This window comes from Aptenodytes patagonicus, chromosome 2, assembly GCF_965638725.1.
Source record: "Aptenodytes patagonicus chromosome 2, bAptPat1.pri.cur, whole genome shotgun sequence".
In the NCBI taxonomy this organism is placed as follows: domain Eukaryota; kingdom Metazoa; phylum Chordata; class Aves; order Sphenisciformes; family Spheniscidae; genus Aptenodytes; species Aptenodytes patagonicus.
Genome location: NC_134950.1, coordinates 161,027,458 through 161,050,572, shown reverse-complemented (window position 1 = coordinate 161,050,572; position 23,115 = coordinate 161,027,458). Strand labels below are relative to the sequence as shown.

The window sequence follows — 23,115 nt, the reverse complement described above, 5'->3', positions numbered from 1 at the left end:
GTAAATATTTGTGCTTCCCTTGCCTTTTTTAAGGATCAGAAGAAAATAAAACTTAAAGGGCATTTTCTTTTTGTTACAAAGGCTGCCACCTTGGTACTTCTGATCAACTTTAGATGAAGCTTACCAGTCCACTACAATCTTCTATAAAATCTAAGTTTGAGAAGGCACGATTTTTTTCATGTAGAATAATAAAAAAATTATACTGCTAAAATGCTGCTTCCATATAATCAATTAGCAAAAAATGGGCACCATATGTTTATTTTCTTCCACCAGTGCAGCTCATCATTCAAATATTTATCAGTGATTATTTTCTTGATCTTCAGTAAATTTTACCAAGTCTAAATTTGAGAATAAGTGTAGCCTGGTAATGACACTTTGATTATAGCCATCATCCTTCAATGAACTAGTTAAAAATTTTCAATAGATTAAAATTCCTCATTTGCTTTAATGATCTCAAGCAATATGATTTTTTTAGTTTAATCTATTTAGCAGCAGCCAGGCAGTTAAGGGCAGTAACTCTGCAAATGAGGATAGAAGAAATATAACCTGTTTAACTAGGGAGAAGCCTAGTGAAACAATCTCCATGTATACTCTGATTATTTTCATTATCTTTTTACTTTTTTCTTCAATGCTACATACAAATATTTCATATGGCAGTCAACTTACGCATGTAGTCTGAACCATTTTAAAATATTAAGTGACAGTTGATTGAAAAATAGTGCCAGCATTTTTTGAGATGCATGCAATTACTAAACCAGAAGCTTCCTTGGTTCACTTCAAATGCACAGTAATCTATTTTTAACTTTTAGTGTTTAAAAATCTAACAAAAATGTGTTGTGGCTGTGTCAGATCCCTGCTGATGAAAAAAAAAAAAAGATTACATTTGTCATGGTATTTTTAGATTCATTGCTTGCCCATGTTATTTATCCCCTGAAATGTTCTTACAGCTGAGTTTGGGGCAGCTCAAATGATCTGTCTAAGGGGAAAACACTGTATTTACTGTTTGCCATGTGAATGGGTTCTGTGAGTGGTTCTGCAGAAAAAGGATCTGGGGGTCCTGGTGGACAGAAACTTGAACGTAAGTCATCAGGGTGCTCTTCAGGTGGTTATGGTTAACCACATACTGGATATGGTCAGCCACATACTGGTTACGTGTATCATGAAGACCATAGCTAGCAGGTGTAGGGAAGACTATTCTCCTTTGCTCAGCACTTGTGAGGCCCTGTCTGCAGTACTATGTCTGGTTTTAAGGCCCCCAGTACTAAAGAGATTCTAGAGTGAGGCACTGAGATGTCTATGGGGCTGGAGCCCTGATGTATGTGGGAAGGAGGCTAAGGAGCTGTTCAGGCTAGAGAAAAGAAAACTAAGAGGGGATCTAACTGCTGTCTTCAAGTATCTAAAGAGGATCTGTGGAACAGATGGAGCCAAATTCTTCTCTGAGATGTACAGTGAGAGGACAGAAGGTAGTGGCCCTAACTATCAGCAAGGGAAATTATGACTCGGTATAAGGAAAACATTTTTAATTGCATGGTCAAACCCAAGAACCAGGTTGCCCAGAAAACCTCCGACTTCAGACATATTAAAACCTCACCTAAATAAGTCCCTGACCAGGACTTTGAAGTTAGATCTAACAGAGCAGGAGATTGAACCTAATGACATTGATAACTTTCCAAAAGTGGCCTGACTGTGTGTACCAGTTTGGTCTATCATTGGAAGACCAATTTTAAGTCGTCTTTGAAGGGCCGCACTGTTACCCACCATAGGCACTGCCCTCAAAATTGGTTACCGTGTGTGTGCAGAGCTGGATAACCCAGTAGAAGTCTGAGCTTCAGGCCTCTTCCAGGTCCAGTCAGATCAGGTGTGCTGTAAGTATATGCATTAGAGCTAAATCAAATTAATGTTTACATTACAAAATTCAGTGGTACTTGCCATATATACCTTGATCCTTTCCTTTGAAAAACTATTCGTTGTTAAATGATTTACTTCTCTCTGCAAATTATTTACTCAGTCTTTTGCTGTCTTTTCTGTTCTAGAGAAGAACCAAAGAAGATACTTGGAAATCAGAAGAACTTAGAAAACATCTTAGGGTGATTTTGTTTTATTTCTACTAGTTTTGATGTTAAGTTACCTTACAGCAGTGGAATTTATTGACAGTCTAAACATAAAGGGTTGACTGTTTGTTCTACTAACCACTCTGCCTTGTGGGATCTATAATAGGTCTTTAAAGCTTTTTGGTACATCAGACACTTCAAATCTGCATCACTGAATACAGACAGTACAGATCTTTAATGTGTGGCTGCTAACTTCCTTGCCACAACTGACTGTTCTGGAATCTGTCTAGTCCAAGTGTGTCCAGAGGCTGGCCCACTCAACTGTTTCTAGCTACACAAGTCATATAAGATTACTCTACAGATTTCTTAATTAGGTAAATGGAAAAAATACCATTGTTATGGTAATCACACAGCACACAATGGGGTCTGATTTGCTGGCCACCCAAATCCAAGTTACAGCTCTGCTTTATACATACTGATTCACTTTCCTACATTTATATTATGTATTGTATTTGTTACCATCATCTATCATGTTTGTCACGCACTTTTAAACTGGTTAATTACTTTATCCACTTGTCAAATAGGCATTCAGGCTCCAGTCAGTTACACCACTGATACTCATATTAGTTTTGTGCTATATTTTTTTAAAAGCTGTTTTCTAATATGTATCTTCTTTTCTATGTCTTGTGCAGATCTTCATTAGTTTTTTGATAAACTAAAGCATCCTACTTGTTAATCTATTACCTAGGTTTCTATCAATTACATTTCAAAGCTCCCTGTTATTTCAGTGCCAGTGCTACAGTATAAGTGCTTTGTATTTTTCAGACATTTGGTAACATTTCCACTAATTCCACGTGGGCTAAAGCAAACAAATTTGAGTTGAAATGCTTTGGTTCCAACAGAAGTGGTGTGGTTGGACTTTCATTTCTGTGAAACAGATGGATAAAGTTTAATTCACTTTACTCATTGACTATAATCAAAGCAAGTTCTGTTTGTTCTGCATTGAGTAAATAGCTGAAATCATGGATGTAGCGAAATCAGTGGGAGTTGTGCTACTTACTTCAGGAATATATAGTCTCTTATGACTTTAAAAAAATATAAGAATAGTTGCATCCTCAGGGGATCTAGGACAAAAACTTTCTTTCACAGTTTTTATATGCTGCTTTCTGTTCAAGTAAAAGCTAATCTTCTCTTCTAAAGGCAGCTGCAGGATGCCCAGTTATCTATCATTATTGTTTATATCTGTAACATATTTTACAAGATGGCACAGTTTCTGTCTACATGAGCTAACAGCTTTAAGATGCTTAGTTAATTTTTCAACCTAGCTCTAAACAGAATGCATGGTTCCACAGTAAATTTTCTTTTTTTTTACCAAATTCTTTTCAAATACATTGAAAATGCAGCTTATTATTTATTTCATTTATTAGTTCTTTTTACAATATGTACAGACATAATGTTAGTAATTTTACAAAGTAAGCCTAGAAATAGATCAGCATTTTAATACAGTTTGGGAAATTAAATTCATAGTTAGCAATCCATTATTTTTTTTCACATGAATATACTATATCAAAATAGATTGCTGAATTATAATAATAGATTTTTAATTTTTTTTTTTATTTCAGGCATCACAACCAGATAGTCAAAATGAAGACCAAAAGCACAGAGAAAAGAAACTGCAGAAAGAGAAGTCTGTTTATGACACAGACACTCATAAACATGAACGCAAAGACAGAGGGAAAAGCAAGGAAAGAACGAGAGAGCGAGAGAGATTTAAATCTGGTGACAGAGACAGGGATAAAATGAGAGAGCGAGAAAGGGGAAAAGAGCACCAGAGAGAAGGAGACCGAGAGAGATACAAGGATAAGCTTCAAGAGTCAAGTCTGGAGAAGGAAAGATACAGGGTACCAAAAGATAAAGACAGGGAGAGCGATAGAGAAAGAGACAAAAAACATAAAAGACATGAGATAAAGCAAACAGATATACAAAATAATCTGAAATCATATGAAGGAAGAGATAAAGAACATCACAGAAGAAGAGAAAGCAGGCATCATTTGGGTAAGTTGCTTTGGGTTGCTGTTGTACTTTGAAATATTTGATATTTAGATAGAAATACTCTGAAACCATACCCCATCTGTACATAGAGGATAAAGACAGGCAGGTGTGAGTACCTACTGAAATGTATATCTTTATGGAATCTTGTGGTAACCTAGTTTTATTTTGGTGCTTTTAAAAATTTTCATGCTTGTTTCCCTTCCTCTGAAGAGAGGGCGAATGTCACTGTTTTTGTTGGTCAGCTGACCTGAAGAGAGTAGGTGCCTTCCTGCCTAGACATTCTCTAGTGATCCATTTGAATCCCCAAGTTGCAGGGTGATTGCTGAAGTTAGTAGCATGTGTCATTACTCTTACCATTACAGAAGACGACTGAGAACAAAGAGATTCATTAGGAAAGAAAAAGGAGTAACCAGTTTTGGAGAGAGACTTTCAAGAGAGTATTGCGTTACTTTTAGAAAGCTCTTATGTTTTAGAAAACCCATGTCACTGAAATACTATTTTCTACTTGCTAGAGTTAATTATGTACAGAGTTTGAGTATAATAAAATTTGTTCATTAATTTATACATATATTTTCTAGAGGAGGAGAAAACAAGCATTGAAGAGCGAGAAAGAAGACATACAGAAAAGAAGGTAAAGGAAGGGAAAGGAATGACGTGTTTCATAATGGAATAAGACAAAATTGTAGAATAATAAAGAACTGGATCGGACTCCAGTTCCCAAGAAATCCAAGAGATGCATAGATAGTAAGGTCCTCACAAGTGTACAAAACACACTATTTTAAGGACATACTTCATTCTTTTTTTAAAGTAAAAGTAAAATAAAATTTGCATAGCAAACAGTGCTTTATTTTTGTACAACTACATCAAAATTTTCCATCTGCTGTTTATGCCTTTATTACAAGGATATTGGTAAGTATACATCCTGTTTTATGTTAGACCACCTAGTAAACAAAGAATTAAATTTTTGTGTGAACAATACATAATCCAAAGAATTTTCTGTAGCAAAGTACATGATGTCCCAGAAGAAATATCAGAATCTCAAGTGATACGATAATTTGAAACTTGCCATCGTAGGAGATTTAAAAAAAATGGCTGGAAAATCCATGTGGCAGAAGGAGATTAGGTACTTACAAATACATCATTCTAATGGTCAAAAATGCATGGACCTGTGAGGATAAAACAGTCTTGGAGAACTTTCTAACTCTTTAATGTTATTTTTCTCTTTCCAGGATCCTGATACCAAAAAGAGCATTGACAAATTTTTAGCCTACAAAGTTGAAGAAGGTGAACGTGTACACAAGTTACAGAAAGATCAAGAGTTGGATAAAGAGGGAGAAAGAAGACACAGAGTAAAAAAAGAATATTCTGTTAGGCCAGGAAAAGAGAGGCTTTCAAAAGAGAGAAGTCATAAACGTTATGAAAAGGAAGAGGAAGAAAAACATAAATCAAAGAGATCTAAAGAGGGGTCTTCCCATGGAGACAGAGAAGGGCAACCAGCAGAAGCTAATGAGAGAGTAAAAAGTAGAGAAAATGAAAGAAAGAAGCATGATCTAAGGGTTAGTTTTGTTAAGACTTTAAAACATTACCTTGTAACTCGCTTTGTTGATATATCATCATTGGTAAGGTGAATAATAAAAATACTAGGATTGTAAGTCAACTGTTTCTGAAATTTGAGGCTAAATTGGTAGATTAAAATACTACATCTGCATTTAAGTATCCTAACCCAGAGCTGATTCCTTCCATGAAATTTAAACTAGAAACTTGTCTATACGTTAGAAACGTCTTTTATTCATAAAACTCTATTGCTATGACTTTTGAAATTTTTACTAACACTTTGAAGTGGAGATGAGATTAGGCTAGAGGTCCATTAAAATGTATTGGCTGCCTTTATAGAAAAAAAATATGATTTTAACAGAAGCTATTTTCGATGTTGCCTATAAAGGGGGCATGGACATGTAACTCACAAGTAGGCACGTGAGTATAGATCCCTTATATTTATGGGTTTTGCCTCTACTTCTGAAGCCATAGAATATCTTTAATATGGTGTTATATCCTAGAGACTTAATCAAAACTTTGACATTTTTTACTGTTTTTTTATAATACAAGTATTCATTCTACAAGAATGAGAGAAGAAATATATAGTAATTTGTAAGTCTTAAAATCAGGTAAGTTTTATGGAACATAGAACCATTCAGATGGTCTAGGGTAGTTTCTTCTGCTGCCTAAAGAGTGAAGATGTACAAGCTTCTCAAAGAAAAGTTCAGAAATACATTTTCTAGGGAAAATACTAGGCATCTTCAGTGTAGGGGCCCACCACAAGTGATTCCTGTAACTGACTTTCTGCAGCAGAATTCAAAAGTCTATCAGGAGCTTGCTCAAGGTTTGACTTCCTTGGAAATTTACTCAAGTAGCTGTTACAGAATATACGCACTGATGCTGATGCTTCTGTCTCAGAGTTATGTTTCTTTTTCTGATGTTCATGGATAGAAAAAAGCACCTTTATGTTAAAGAACCTATTGAATACATTTCCAAACTTAAGCAAACCTTCATAATACAGAATTTAAGAGTCAGGTCCCCATACTGGGAATTAAAAGTGCCTGAGACTGTTCTCTGTCCCTGGGTCCAACTGGTGTGAATTGTTGCAGTCCATATTGTTAAAATCTCATTCTTTGAAACAGGCTGGCCACAGCCTACTGAGGTCAGCCCTTAGTCCCTATCAGTTTTTCAGCCACGCCTAGGAGTTATTTAGGAAAGTGCTCTGGGCTTACAATTTAAGCAGTATACACTGGGCCCAGAGCATTTTTTAACCATTGTTACTAACATACTAACGTGAACATATCCTATAAAAAGTCAGAATTTACTCTGGTAAAGCATTATAAGGTTTTGTTAAGCAAAGGAGAAGACTCAAGATCCCTTGTTGTTTCCTTTCTGAAATTCAATGCAGAAGGGGATGTAGACAAACTTCAGTCCCGAGTATTTAATATTTTCAGGAGAAGCTCATATTATGTGCATAGCATATCTTTTATGGGTGTTTATTTTCTTTGCTTACCATATCTGTAAGGAGGAGATTATTCTGACGTTAGTTAGTACACAGAACTTCTTACAAGCAATGACTGATAAAAAATAGTATGTGTCATTGAAATAATTCATTAGAATTAATTAATTTCTTACTGTTTAATATCACTATTACTAATACAGGTTCATATACATATTTCCTCCCAGCATTTCTGACACACGAATATTGTGACTTCTTTTATAGAACAGTGAATACAAAAAGGAGGAGAGGATTCAAGAAGAAATGAGCCATCAGCGTGTGAGGTAAATTCAGAGATTTAAAATAATTATATACTGTATGGTATCTACTAAGATTCAGTCACCACCAAAACAAATAAGCATGAATTCTTGATCTCAAATATCTAGGGTGAATATAATTTTTTTCATAGGCCCTTTGTACAATACTATAGCAATTAAAAAAAAAAAAGTCTGTGTTTTGCCTCTAAGAGGATTAATATAAAAATGTATGTATTTGTATTCCATTTTTTTTTTCTACCCCAGGATAGCAAGAGATATTTTGCAATCCTTGCAAACTACATGTATATTAATCTGGGCACTTAGTTTGGGAGACAGAAATGCTGTATTGTACCACCTGGAAATTCACTGTGCAATCACGTGGACACATGTAAGGTTCATGATGAACTACATAGGACTCTCTTATATTGTTTATTTTAATTTGAATATCTCTACTTAGTTCCTACTCTGGATGGTATCTAAAACATTAGAGATATATATATAGCAAGTTTACTGTTGTATGTGAAAGGGAAAGGTCCAGATCATCCTCAGTAGGATCAGTAAAATTTCGGGATGATATTTCTAAGTTTTATTACTAGCAAATATAAAATCTTACAGAAGTTCTCTATATATTCTAGTTCTCTTTGCATTCTTTAATGCTTCAGCCATGTGAAATCCCTATACGATATTCTGAAGTATAACTCTCTGGGTATGTTGTCAGTCACAATTCTCATTCTTAAACCCTAGTTTAGCTTCCTAGCTAAATAGAAGACTGGCATGCTGGCTTCTGGGGACACTGACAGAGATAGTGAAGTCACTACCACTATTGGCTAAGTATTACTACTGTTTCTTAAGCATGGAACAGATCACTTCAGTCGTAGTGAATGTGTCATTGTGGAAGCGTATTCCTGTACAAAAGGAAAAAATGAAATATTTCAGAATACGTATGTTGGGATGCTTCCTAGCAGCAGCACTCAACTGTGTCAAGCAGTGCTGAATATACAGGTTCTATTTTGAAGCTGTTGCTGATGGGGTGTTGTGGGGGAGTCATTGCTTGTGCATAGCTGGGGAAGAGGAGTTAGCCATTTCTGAATGGCAAGGAAGGCAGTATGGTTTATTGGGATGTCCCAAAATCCGGGTTCAGCCTCAAGCACTGTCAACGTTGAATCATTCTGATTGGTTATGGGAGGATCCAGCCAAATTTTTATTTTTATTGTTGCCTTTTCTTATGTTCGTCAGTCCCAACAGCAGTATATATGAACACCCTCTTGCTTAAGAAGTCAGAACATTCTCTTCTTGAAGTCTGATACTCTACTTATAAAATAATCAAATAGATTGTTAAGGAGCAGAGCTGGTTGTTGATTTTCTCCTGCTCTCTGACCCTGACTGTATTGTCCTCATAAATAAAACCCCTGAATGAAAGACCAGGTTTGAATGTCAGTCTATGATTTATAGCTTTAGAGCACATTACACCAACCTGATCTTGACCTCCAGTTTGCTGCAGATATTAATACAACTAATAGATGTGTTGGTTTAATAGGTTTTTTCTCCTTAATTTTTCTTCCATTTTTATGCAATTATAGGCATTAAATTTGGACAAGGTTTTTGTAGTTCTTAGCTGATTAATCGCTTGGCTGTTTCATTATCATTTCGTATCACAAATGGAGATCTATAAAAGTTTTTGTAGAAATATTTCAGTTTGTTGGAAATTTTCAACTACTTTTTCCTTTTCAGGATAAAAGATCTATTTTTTCTAAAACACACACCCACCCCCAAAAACAAAACCAAAACAAAATTAGTGCTTTCTTCTGAGTTAATCAATAAAATTGATGTTCTCTTTTTCAATAGGACTGTAAAAGATAAAGGAAAACTCATTGAAAAAGAGGAAGGGGACACAAGACAAGAGGTAAAAATACTTGGTTTTGGTACTTAAAATGTTGCGTTTTTCTTGGGATTAATAACAATTACAATATGTATTTCAATATGATGCCATTCTAAGATAAGATAAGATTTATGTGTATTGGTCTCCAGGTATCTCCTAACCTCTCTTTCTGGATACAGCATTAGAAAATTGGTTTATTCTGTATAAATTTGCTAAGCATTGAAGGTAGCCGTCTATTCAACTGTATTTCAGTATCTTCTATGCTTGAAAAAATAACTCTCAATAAGTGGAAGAGTTCAGATGTGTAATACAAATAATCTACAAATCACCTACACATACCTAAAGTGTATTATTTCTTTCTATAAACAGCTGACAAAAGCAAATAATATGTAGTGTAAGCCAAGTAAAATGCAGCTAGCAATGTAATTCATATCCGTCTCTTAGAACAGTTGCCGTAAGAAACAGGAAAGTATTTTTATATGTTTAAATGGACAGGTGCAGACAGAACCAAGTTTTCAGCAAGTCTGAAGTGCAAGCTGTAGAGACTTGGGTTCATTTGGACCAGTTTGTGCAGATACAGCCTAACTTTACCATAAAAAGTTTTAAAATATTTTGTCATATTTTCAACTGTTTGTGACCATCCCCCAAAATCCAAATTCTGTTTTGGAATGTTGTAGGATTATGGTCCTGATCTAGGAAGAAGTAATAGTACCTAATGAAGAGAACCTTTTCCATATTCTCATGTTATGGGCAGCCATATATCTTTCATTTATCTTTCAGCCATGTATCTTTCAAAACCATACTAACTTCTATTAAAACCTGGCTGTTTTTATGCCAGAAATACTTCTCTTTCAAGGATGTTCTAAGACCTCTGTTATTCTTTTCTTCTAATTTCCAATACCTTTCCATTATTCTTGCTTTAGTGCTAGCGTTTAGCTCAAATATTTTTTTAGGGTTTTCTTCCCCTAATGAGCTTATAGAAAGCATGTTTGTCTCTTCTCTGACTTAATTTTGCTGACCTATGCAAGCCAAATTCTTCATTCTTCTCATCATTCTAGCAGCTGTCTCTTTGTCTGTTTCAATTTGCATTAATTTTTCTTGAATATGGGAGACCAGAGTTGAACACAGTACTGAATGTGAATTTTCACCACTGCCTTGTGTAGTACAGTACATGACATAAATACTTATCTGTTCCTGAAAGAAGAAACTTTCTGACATATTCTTAGATTTAGTCTGCACAGCTCTTACCACTGTGGCCAACAGTCATCCTGGATCAACTAATATGTTCAAACTGTTCTCTTCCTCTATTGATTCCAACAGCTGAGGTTCCAGGTAGCAGCTGGCATTGATGCTAATCTTTAAGGCCCAGATTCAGCTCACCTTTTGGTGTGAATTGTCTGTGGTGAGGACCTAAATTTCTCTTGTAGTTTGTGGAGAGAAATAGGCAGTTCAGTCCTTTTATATTTGGTCTCCTTTTCCATTATCTTCTCTGTCTTCATTGGCAATAGAAGGCAACCTAGGAGGGTGAGATCCCTACTTAAGACCTGACTCAACAGGTATAATTCAATCAAATTCCATGGGTTTGCACTTTATGCTGTTGAATTTCTTCATACATTTGTTACGCCATATGCTACAGTCACTCAGGTATTCCAACATGACTTCCTAATTCTGGTTTTTATTGACAATATATTCTCCATATATTCTTTAAAGTAGGAACCTAGCTGTGATAGGATGATTCTGATTTCCTATGAGAATATAGGAGGTTCTTATGAGGCCGGTAAGATTTTGACGACTACTGACAGGTAGAGGTTTTTAGTGTGTAAAAACTATATGTGTAACAGATGCAATGTTATAAACATCTCTGTGTTATTAATAAAAATGACAGCTTTATAGGCATATTCAGAAATGATTATAGTAAGGTAATAAAGTCTATAACCGTCTTTATGGGTGTATTACTACGTGTGCCTTTGACTAAATGGAATAAGGATTTTAAAAAAATTCTATATGAATTAGTTACTGCTGGGTACCTGCAACCTTACAGGCAGAACGAATTGGGGAAATTTTGCCCAGTTTTGGCCAGTTTTGCCTGGATGGACAACCTGACTAATATAATTTATTCTTGATCCAAAGATTGATCTGAGAAATGACAGAAAGCAGCAACCAGAAAGACTGGAGTACTGTAGTCCTAGTTCTAGGAGTCTGATGACTCTGAAAAGTAAGGTATCCATAGAAGCTGTTTACTGCTATATAATGTCCTTAATACTTTTGAAAGTACTACATGCTGTGAAAACTAGGTGGCTCTAGCTCTTGAAGAGTCATGAAAGGATCAAAAGTGTGCCTAACTTGGTGTTTGACAACCAACTGCTATCCTTTGGTTGTAAATGTAGAAGCAGGTAATAGGTGTGCTGTTATGCTGGATAATTTTCATAAAACCTCACATTTATTTCCATTTTGAAATCTGCTGAAATCCCTTACACGTGGATAATTTAGTCTATGAGTTTGAGGAGGCTATTGAAGGAAAAGGCTGACTAAAGACTGGATAGATCAGTGTGTGTCATTTTAAGCTTTGTGTTTGTTTGAGGTACATGTTGGGGTAATTAAATGGCGTTATTTTAATCAAGTTCAGTAAGCTAGAGAAAGGCAATTTCTTGAAGTTATTTCAGGGATGCCATAAATCTTATCCCATGTAAATACAGTAGAGGATTCAATGTTAACAACATTATTTATGTATAAAAATATCTTATTTTCCAGTTGTATCCATGTCTCTGTTTTCCTGGTTCCAACATCTGCACTATTTTGTTAACAGATTGAGTCCCCCAGTATAACCTAGGTATAGGGATAATTTTGTCTAATCCTTGAAAAAGTAGAACTGTCTTATTTTGTTGTTATACCATCATAAGAGCTACTGTATACTATTGAAATTATAGGCAACACAGCAGTTTTTATGTCTTTCCCAGTAAAAATACTAGTGGTAAAACAGTTGGTCTTCCCAAGATAGGGTTAAATTCCGTTTTGTCTTATTTTAAGTCAGTAATTATCACTTGTTAATATACTTTTATTTATATTTCTAAACTGAATTTGTTGTATGTTTGCTTGAAAATGTAGAAATATCTGAGAAGAACAACTATTCATGTACCTTTATGCTAAGATTTGGCAGATAAAGATTTAATTTTTTTGTAAGATTATTTAAGAGTTTCATTTATTTTTCTCATTTAGGAAATGAAAGATACATGCATGTATAATTCAGACACAGGATTTGATCACTTTTCAGCAAATTATGAAGATGATTTTGAAGTAAGTAAAAGCATACAATTGTCCTTTTGAAATAGTTCTCAAGTATCAAAATAGTGATTAACTTTATTCACAGAAATAAAAATTACAGGCTGTTACATGGTTTTTACATCCTCTTTTTTGGTGACAGTGACCTTAATTTGGCTAACAGCAGATAATAAGTAACTAAAATGTTATGTAGAAACTCTGCTATATATTTACTTAGTTTTCATCAGGAGTTGGGAACCAATTTTGCTTTTGAGTTGAGGTCTTCCCAAGATGCTCTTTCTGCCTTCCCGGATTTCAATTATTTAAATGATTTTCTGTGAAAAATGCTGAATTTTTTAAATAATGGGAGCAAATAATCAATTTCAGGAGGAAAGGAAAGCCTCATTGTTTTTCATTACAAAAATATTGTAGAAAAAAGTATTGACACACAGCAGTCCCTTCACTAATTTGTTTAATTGAACTCTCTTACTTTTAGCTCTCTTTTTGTTTAAAGTTATTAAGATAGAAGAGTGTGTTGAATATGCTTTCATTGCTAGCTGAACCAGCTACTTCTTTGTTCAGCGAAGCTAGAATTCATCTTCACTTACGTTAGGAGTGATATCCACTGTTGAGACATGCACTATAGTAGCCCTTTGCCATTCAGTGGAGAGAAATGAGCACGTTTAAGACTTGTTCATATCATTTGTGTTAGGTGATTTTTTTAGCACGAGATGATTTGTCTTAGTTAAGAGAATTATTAAAGTATGAGCCTTATGTATGGACTTGCAAACAGATAGTGCGGCAGTTTAGTAAATTTGAGCCTGCCATTGAAGGGCAGCTTGAATTAAAACTATCAAATAAACAACTTTATACATCTGTGAAGCATTTATGCCACTGAACACTGTCATTTTATTTCTTTAAGGAACACATAATTCACCTATACTTGTAGTTCCTACTTTAGAATATTTTTTTTTTTAAAAGGAATCTTTTTGGGCACTGAAGAACAACACTGTGGGATTGCCTTCTCTTGATTAAAATTACAGCACAATCAAGACATGCCATTTTCTTTCTATCAGTTATTTTAAAATGCCTTTCAGTCGGAGGGTTTATAGCCATCTGTATGAGAATTTTATTTTTATTTTGACAGCATTTTATAATTTCTTAAAAAGGTCTTGAAAAACATGTCTATAATCCATGTTTATTAGTTATTGAAAGTCCTGTTACTTTTAAAGGATTATGAGGATGATTTTGATGATGATGAAGACAAAAGTGGTGAAGAAAGAGATGGAGAAGAAAACCTAAGAGAGATTCCATTTTCCAGAACATCAGAAATTGAAGAAATTCAAAGAGCAATTAGTGCAGAAAATGATAGAATTTGTACTTCACTGCCAAAGAAAATTGAAAATGAAAAAAAGGAACCAATCATGGGTATGTGACTAGACACCTGTCTTTTTTTATTAAATGTATGAATAACACATACAACTTAGGAGTAAACAGGCCACTTTTCTAGAAGTCTGCCTAAAGGCAGAAATCTGGTCCCCTGGATGAGTCAGTTAGGTTTGTGGGCAAGTACTGTAACTTTCACATTGCTAGAGAATGATTCAGAGGCATTACCAATCATTTAAAATGTGAAGTATAAAAATTTACAGACTGACATTTAATATGTCTTATTTTGGGTAAGAGGAGGATATGAGAGTCTGGATTTTGAAAACTGGAGGAGTGCTGGAACAGTTTGGGTCTTCCGGTGACATTAATTTGCCTTTTTCTTTTAAGCAAAGTTGAAGCCACTGCTCTGGGTGGAAAGGCGAGAGAAATACAGATACTACTTAAATATATAGTTCTATATCACTTTTAAAATGCAGTTTTTTTCTGAAATGTGACTATGGAATTGTTGTCTTGTATTCCGATCTGATACCTGTGAGTGCCAGATCTACTTATTTAACTTATTTAACTAACTACAGCTGTGGTTCCCCTTTGCACTCTCCACTTGTGTGAACGGCAGCACAGACTCATTGTGCAAAAGAATCTTAAACAGCTTTTTACTCTAGTTTGTACAAAGTTAGTACAGTCATGGAAGAATAGCATGGAGTTTCTGTTAGTCTTTACAGTATCAATAGATATTCGGTTAAGTAGTCATTGCAAGTCAGAATCAGTATACTGTAATATGAATTTCTTCATGCAGAAGATTTATGCAATTATTATTATTTTTCTAACGAACAATATGGAATTAATAAAAGAATTCCATTAATGCTATAGATCTAACAGGATGGAATTCTAATACAGAATCAGATTTTTAAATTCTGAATTGTAGCACGCAGTGCTTTATTGAAGAATACACAACACTTTTTTGATGAAGTTTTGATCTCATTTGGTTAAAATGGTTGTTGATCATTCTGGTAATGATTTTTAGAAGTTTAAAAGCATTTTACAAGTATTATCTAAAAAGGCAGTCTTCCTCTGAGGAAGTGAAACACCATTGGTCCTGACTGGAAGTTGGAGATTAAGGTCGATTAGCTACTACCTAGCCAGGAAAGGGAGTAAAATCGACATGACATCAGATATTGTAGTTGTTCCATTAACTGTGGCTTTTAAAGCAACAGTTTTCAATGTTTTGCTTATTCATCCAAGTGCATCAGTTAAGCTTGTGTTGATGAGGTTCTCCACTAGCTGTAGCGATGAATTCTTATTTAGAGGTGTAGCATGCAGATAGTGTAGTCTGCGTGAATTTGGTACAATTTTTAGAATTGGTCATAGAGCGTTTTACTGTACACAGGGGAGCAAGGGACCTGCTGATCGCAGAAGAAAGAAAGAGGCACTTTCTGCATCATAATCTTCTAAAATAAGAATTACAGTCGTCAGTCATTTTGAATTGATTGGTAAAGGAGCATAATAAGGGAAAAATGCTGGCCCATTACTGAAGTTAAGAAGCTTATTGTACTGATAACTGTGCTAGAGCACGTTGTGTAATGTTCAAACTGGTAACTTTTAGCAGCTGTGTCGTAATAAATCTGTTGCTTTTTAGACTTAATGCTTTACATTTTAATGCACTATAAAGTGTGAATTATAACACTAACAATGTTTTATAATATCACAGAAAGGCAATACCCTTCTGTCAGAAACTCTTTTTGTGGAATATTCATGGATTTTCAAATGGCAAACCAACGACAAAGTAGCCGAAGTATGGCTAGTAAGCAGAAGTAAGTGTATTTTCAATAATCCACACAAAATGGCAACTCACTGTGTGAGATGTAATTTTTTTCATTATATTTGAAGTATGCGAAGTTTAAAAACTTGAGGCTTTTAGAGTTAAATATTATTTTGTAAGCTAACAGTAATTAGTTCTTAAGTAAATATAATTTACAGGCTTTGCTACATGTCATTTTATAGCAGAAATTTATCTATATATCAGTTTACATGTATCATTTTATTACAGAATGAGTTGCCAGGATTGTAATTTCTTTGTATGATTCTTCAGTCACTTAATTAGATATTGACTTACAGTACTGAAGAGCAAGCCTTTTAGCTGCTCTCAGGGCTCTGCAGAACTGTAATTTCTTGAAATAATCAAGATTCTATATGGTACATACTGTTGCCAAAATAGCATGTTCCCTTTTAGGGATAACACCAGTTGGTGTAAAAACATGTTATTACTCATCTAAAATTGATCTAGATTTGAGACATCTAAGACAGCTCTGTATTAAAGAAACAAATTGATGCCTGTTTCTTGAACTTGCCAGAAGCTCCAGATTTATCTGAAGCACTGTATATATCTCCAATTTTCTGTTACATCAATTGGATGCATAAAGCAAGAATATTAAATTTTATTGATAATACTAGATTCCACTGCTTCGTGGCTGTACATCAGTGGCTAATCTTCACATAAGGGAGATTTTATTGTCTAGGCTGTCTAATTCACCTTGCCTGAATTGATATGCCCAAATTTTACACAAGTTCATTGTCTAGGCTTCCTCTCTAGACAGTGGAGACAGATTAGGAAATTCAGGAAGGCATCTCTCTGAAGAACTGCCTTCAGAAATGTTTGTCAGCCTCTACTGATTATGTACTATGACTGATTATGGCTATGTATATAACTTTGTGTACATGCTAACAACATATATAGCCTGTGAAGATAACTAGCATTTTCATGGAAAGAGAAAGGGTTTGTGGAATTTAATGCTGTGATAATATATTGCTACCAGTAAATAGACTGAAAGCATCCCATAAATGAGCTGTGGCCCTTTGGAGTTGTAAGTATTAATATGAGTCTTATTAGTTTATTGTAAGGATTTGTCTGCGTGTATCGTTAAGATTTGTTACGAGGAAACAACTTTCATGCATTTGAATTAGATCTCAGCAATCTGTGCCACAATGTTTGTGAAGAGGTGGTGTATTAGGAAATAGAAGTAAAAATAAAAACGTGGATAAGAAAATGCAATAGATGTCATTAAGTAGCAAAAAGGAGATGTGAAAATTGTCCCTATGCATAAAGAAAAATCTAGCCTAAAATATTTGAGGAGCAATTCCAACTCATGTTGCTCTAGTTTTTTCCCTTTTCAAAGACTATCTTACTGAGAAGAAATTGCAGCTAGAATATGCATCTAGAAGACTGTTTAGATATGGAATTGCTACAGACCCATAATTACATCTGGGCTGTATTTATATTAAGTATATTAAAAAAGTCTGAAAGTGTAAGAGAGAGAAAGGGGAAAGATGACAAAAAATTTTCTCGTTGCCAAGAAATCTGTGCGATAGCAAGAGCACAGAATTAACTTGTAAACGGACATCTGTATGTAATTCAAGCAGTTAACTCTTAAAATAAAATCTTAACAGTTGTATGACATTCGAGTAGATAGATAGTTGTGTAAACTGTGACAAAGATTAACCGTGTTTTCATTATCCACACATCCATACAAGTGGAGTGGTAGGAATCTCTTTGTAGTTGATGATAATAACCAACATCACAAAAATAAAAAATCAAAATATAGTTTTATTTGGGAGCAAAGATGAAAAAAGTAATAATTGAGGTAGGCAGAAAGTAAAAGGATTGAGGGAAGGTGGATAAGGCAGTTGAGTTTTTTTTTTTGTTGTTCCAGAAAGGGAATTTAGGAAGATGTAAAGATTTGGCATTTCATAGGACAAAGAGATTCAGGTATCTCAAATACTGTACAATGTGCTAATCTTATTCTAAACAAAAAATACAAGTGGAAAAACACATAGTCTACCTCAGTCCTGAGTACTCATTTTCATACAATTTAGATCAAGTGCAATAGTCCAGTAACTGATGGTTTTTGGCGGCCTACTTTTTGGGGAAGAGGTCAGTATTCACGTCCAAAGGTTAGGAATCAGCAATAAATTCATTTCATGTATGTATTTAAAATACATTTTAGGACTGCTGCTGTTTTTATTTGTTTCCCTGGTGATATAAAGAGGTACAAATTCAGGCAGTCTATTATCAATGGAGGTAATTCAAAATACATTTGAATAAGTCTAACAAAACCAGGATATTATAGATGATCTTTATAAAGCATGTACACATACAGGTGATGTAAGTTAATAAAATTAGTTTAGGACAATTAGCCACCATCCTAACTATAGGGAGAAAATGACATTCATCTATTACCTCACAGAACAGCTTTTGAATACTTAGGCAAGATGGTGGTGCTAGGCTTTGAAAGTTTGGGTTTGTTTTATAATAAACCACATAAATTTGCCACTTGCAACCAGTATTGCATTTTCAAATCTGATAATTATCTCAGTGTAACATTAAATGAGAATTCATAACAGTATTATATGTACTTCTATTGATATATTTTTATCTACCAGTTAATGTTGGTACAGCTTCAATTTGCATAGATCAATGGATTGTTAGATCTCTGATACTGTACAAAATCAAGTTGTTTTTTTTTTGGAATACCAAACACTTGGTGTTAACCTTTTTTTTTTGTTTCTCTTTTGTAATTCATTCTAAAGAAAACGGAGTTCAGAACTTCTGCCACTAATTGATCTGGACTTCTCAGTTAGTTTTTCTTTACTGGATTTGCCTCCTGTAAATGAGTATGACATGTATATCAGGAATTTTGGTAAAATGAACACTAAGCAGGTAGGTAACAAATATGTAATAATATTTAAATCCTGAAAGTGCTGATTCTTGCTGTGGAAAATAATTTTCCTTACAAAAGAAAGTTACTAAAGCTAATAGGACAGTAAAGTAATAAATGAATATTTTTCATCTCTAAGCCTTAATTACCGTAAAGCAATGATATCGAAAGTTTTTGGCCAGACAGGCCATTTCCTTTCTGTGTTAGGAGAGGACTCTCGCATGTTCCTTCCCCATATTCTAAAGGACTTTCTATATGTTTGTGGCTCACTGTCCTAGGTATGCTGGGTTTAGTGTTTATGTGTAATGTAAGACATTCTGTATTTCTGCAGTAGGTCTAGCACTCTTGTGCGAAATGTGGTGAAATGCACATGCACAAAATAGTGACACTATCTGTGTCAGTATGCTTAGGTCTGAATTTACAAACAGAAGAGGTTGAGCACATCAGTTTTAAAATGACTGTTTTAAGTTCTATTCAGTTATGTGCTGTCATTCTTAGCTGTGTGACCTATTGATCACTTTATCTTTCTACTTTAGGCATATGTTCAGTGTAACGAGGACAATCTTGAGAGAGACATTCAGACTGAGGAAGTTGAGACGTTGGAGAAATGGACACAGCATCCAGGAGAAAGTGCCCTTGTAGCTGGAGGTGAAGAACATTTTAATCTTACTCATTTATGGATGTATGCATATAAACTTTCTCTTTTGAACCCGTTAATTGTCAGAAATTGTAATGTGTCAGGCTGTATCGATAGCAAACTGCTATAGGCACTCTGAATCCCCTTGTGGAGGGGTGTTGTGGTTTAACCTCAGTTGGCAACTGAGCACCACACAGCCGCTCACTCACTCCCCCCCACCCCCGGTGGGATGGGGGAGAGAATTGGAAGAGTGAAAGTGAGAAAACTCGTGGGTTGAGATAAAAACAGTTTAATAATTGAAATAAAATAATAATAATAATAATGTAGTAGTAGTAATACTAGTAATACACAAAGCAAGTGATGCACAGTGCAGTTGCTCACCACCCACTGACCGATGCCCAGCCAGTCCCCGAGCAGCGGCCCCCCCGGCCAGCTTTCCCCAGTTTATGTACTGAGCATGACGTCACATGGTATGGAATGTCCCTTTGGCCAGTTTGGCTGTGCCCCCTCCCAGCTTCCTGTGCACCTCCAGCCTTCTCAGTCGGTAGAGCACGGGAAACTGAAAAGTCCTTGACTAGTGTAAGCACTACCTAGCAACAACTAAAACATCGGTGTGTTATCAACATTGTTCTTGTCCTAAATCCAAAACACAGCACTGTACCAGCTACTAGGAAGGAAATTAACTCTATCCCTGCCGAAACCTGGACAAGGGGGTGGAGAAATAGTGGCAGAAATAGTTTCTTCCTTCTGGATTGCCGTTTCTGTTGGCAGCAGATATGATTCCCCATCAAATCTTGTTCTTCAGTACTGTTATTTCTGCTGAAGAGAAGTCGATTCCTGCCACTCTCCTTTTGCTTAAAAATTACATTGTTCTTATGGTTTTCTTAATTGATTCCCTTTTGAAGCTTCAAGTTTGGTTTTGGGTTTTGTTTTTTCTTAGGTCCCATAAACAGCCAGGATATGTCAGTGAATGGAACTCTAACGCCTAAAATTGATTCACAAAGATTAGCAAATTTCCTCCAGTCTGCTTGCCAGGTACACTTATGTACTTAATATCCCTTATGAGTTGTGTGCATCAGTATATAGTGGGGTAGTTCACTTACAGTACTTGTTCTGACTAATTTAAATACATTACTTAAATAATACTCATTATCAGTGAGATTCATCTCTCTGCAAAGGAATGGAACCAGAGCTGTGCAACTTTTAGGTCTGTAAAGTCATATTCGCAAAAATATAAAATTAACAAGAGAGTTGATAACGGTTTATTAAATTAATCCACATACTTTAGAAAGCTACAAATAGCAAAGCTGAAAGATAAGATGACCCTTTTATTTCTATAAATGTAATTATGTTTGAAAGGTGATTGCTGTTTTGCTAGAGGAAGATCAAGTTGCAACACAACCCAGGTGGAAACTAAGATCTCGACAAACCAGTCTGTCTATTAGTGATAGCTGTTTCCAGTTAAATACTAATCAGCCATTCCTCCATGGTAAGGGAATTTTATTCTACACCTTTTAGTATACAGTGTGAACTCTTCTTCCTTATGAAAAATACCATTCTCTTTGTCATGACTGAAGTGCAAACAGCACATATCAGGATATATAGATGATGTAAAGCCCACTTTTCTTTTAATTGTGCTAATCTTGCTCTAACTCTGTGCAGATTGGTTTCACATAGGGAACGTCAAAGCATCGTAGCTGCTGTGAAACCAGAAATATCACCAGTGATTAGCATGATGTAGGGGTGCCCTGGATGTAATTTCTTGCCCCTGTTGTTGAAAGGCCATCCCAAGAGGTGTCATTTCGTTTAGGCTCTTTATGCTGACAGTGGAGCCAAAGCTGCAAATAAAGCAAGGTTATTGAACAGGGATAATATAGCCTGATATATTTGAACTGCAGTTATATCTTCCCCATATAAACCGTAGATGTTCAGATGAGAAGAAAAATGAAAAATAAAACATCTGTAATGATGTTAGGAAGACCTATTGTAACATAAAACCATATGTATTCTATCTCATGAACACATGAGATGCAGCAGAAAGAGCCTGGCCTGGGCTGTTTCCTGTTTGAGACTTACCTTAATTTTCAGTGTATATACTGATGTCAGATCAGATTGGCTTGCTTATGCCCAGAATAATTATTCTATTAACTTCCTGGCTCTCTTCCTTTTTGCTTTCTACTTCTGATTTTTTTGATTCCTTCTCTAGTTCCTCCTTTTTTCTTGTATAGCATCAAAAGCCACCCACTGTTAATAGAAATATTCTTCATAATTACGTCTTAGCTTCTTTGGTTGTTGCTTATAGCAGCTAAATATGCTTTTTTCATCTGCAGTGAGTTTACTTTTTTATTTATTTCTTTTCTTTCTTGATTTTTTTTTAATGGTTTAGACCGAAAAATATCCTGCCTCTATGTCTCTCAAGTTCAGAGGCAGTTGCTACTTTCTGTTCATGGATTACCTGAAAAGGCAGGTGGTGTTTTACTGAACAGAAAGAGCATCATATGCATTTGGAACATCTGGCAGCCCTCCAGTCCTCAGAAAGTTTTAACATGTGACTCAGAGGTATGTTTTAATAACATGTTTTAATAACATTGTATAGTTGCACATTGAATAAATGGCTTTATCATGTGTATTTTGTTTTCTTGTCTTGCTGCAAGATATGTTATCTTTTGAGATACACGTTTGAGCCTACTGAGCAAAACACTACTCTCATTCCATTTTGTGCTCCAGTACTAGAACGTAGTGATGGTCATAGTGTTGGGGGTTTTATTTTTTGGTTTTTTTTTAATTTTGACTCCATTTCGTGGTTGAAGAGTGAATGGAAGTAAAGCAGCTGGTTCAGATGTTGTCAGGACTTCTCTCTACCCATCACTATCATGCAGTTGAATCACCCCCTTCAGCTTTCTGGCAGTAGATGCAGATTACACAACAATTGTCTTGAAAAGGGAAGGCCTACTGAAAGTCTTGTATCCTACTTCCATTTTAAATAAATTGTCCTTCTGCCGCAAACACCTGTAATCTGTCTTTTCTGGATTTGTGTGCCTAGGGAGAACAAACATATTTCAGGCTTATCAAATCATTGGCCTTTATCGTAATACCAACCATGCATATTTTTACTGCTTAACAGGTGAAATGTTGCTGCTTTAGTCCCAATAAAACAACATTAGTTTTTGCTGGAACAATAGATGGTTCATTGTTGGTGTGGGATCTTCGAGAAGACTCAAGAATGCACCCTCATATGACGATCAGTGAAACTGACTGGACATTTAGAGTTCCAACATTTTCCACTGGTTAGTATCTATGCATTCTGATTAGTCATTTATAGGCAGTGAAACAATTCCACTACTAATTCTGCTAAGAACGCTCTTTCTCAGTAGTCTAGTTTAGCCAGTTCAGAGGTTATATTTAGTCTAGTAAAAATTGCTGATCAGTAATAGCTGTAAAGAAATGTAAGCCAGCTCGATATGTATCAAGCAGTGAGAACAGAGAGGTGGACCAGACATAGAACCTAAGGAGCATTGTAATATTAAAATGGACTGCTCAACTACTACCTCATCTGAAATCATTAACTTAGTCAATTTTCATCATCTTATCTCCCTTAATATAACCTACATTAAACACACATATTAAGATGTATTTTAAAAAAATCAAAGTAATTTAAAACTCTAAACCACAGTTTTTCAAGCGTCATTTAAAGTTCGCAATCTGTACAAATTGTCCCCATAGTCTTCATGTTTCTATAAGGTTGCATGCAAGATAGGTATCCAAGTGTATACATGCATAACCTCTGTTAGAATCAGTGCAGTGCTACTCTGGAATCTAGAGAGCTATTCATCTCATCCTCATGTAGAT

At 35.2% G+C, this 23,115-nt stretch overlaps 1 protein-coding gene across 1 annotated transcript in view; it reads left to right on the top strand.

Moving 5' to 3' along the window:
- Nucleotides 1–23,115, top strand: part of DYNC2I1 (dynein 2 intermediate chain 1) — a 37,483-nt gene that overhangs the window by 2,348 nt on the left and 12,020 nt on the right. The window contains exons 2-16 of the mRNA XM_076331907.1: nucleotides 2,034–2,087; nucleotides 3,674–4,106; nucleotides 4,682–4,734; nucleotides 5,333–5,659; nucleotides 7,363–7,421; nucleotides 9,240–9,297; nucleotides 12,490–12,567; nucleotides 13,764–13,959; nucleotides 15,626–15,728; nucleotides 18,502–18,631; nucleotides 19,166–19,277; nucleotides 20,207–20,301; nucleotides 20,626–20,755; nucleotides 21,653–21,825; nucleotides 22,391–22,553. Of these exons, the coding sequence (XP_076188022.1) occupies nucleotides 2,034–2,087; nucleotides 3,674–4,106; nucleotides 4,682–4,734; nucleotides 5,333–5,659; nucleotides 7,363–7,421; nucleotides 9,240–9,297; nucleotides 12,490–12,567; nucleotides 13,764–13,959; nucleotides 15,626–15,728; nucleotides 18,502–18,631; nucleotides 19,166–19,277; nucleotides 20,207–20,301; nucleotides 20,626–20,755; nucleotides 21,653–21,825; nucleotides 22,391–22,553 (2,164 nt within the window). The remainder of the gene's footprint in view (nucleotides 1–2,033; nucleotides 2,088–3,673; nucleotides 4,107–4,681; nucleotides 4,735–5,332; nucleotides 5,660–7,362; nucleotides 7,422–9,239; nucleotides 9,298–12,489; nucleotides 12,568–13,763; nucleotides 13,960–15,625; nucleotides 15,729–18,501; nucleotides 18,632–19,165; nucleotides 19,278–20,206; nucleotides 20,302–20,625; nucleotides 20,756–21,652; nucleotides 21,826–22,390; nucleotides 22,554–23,115) is intronic.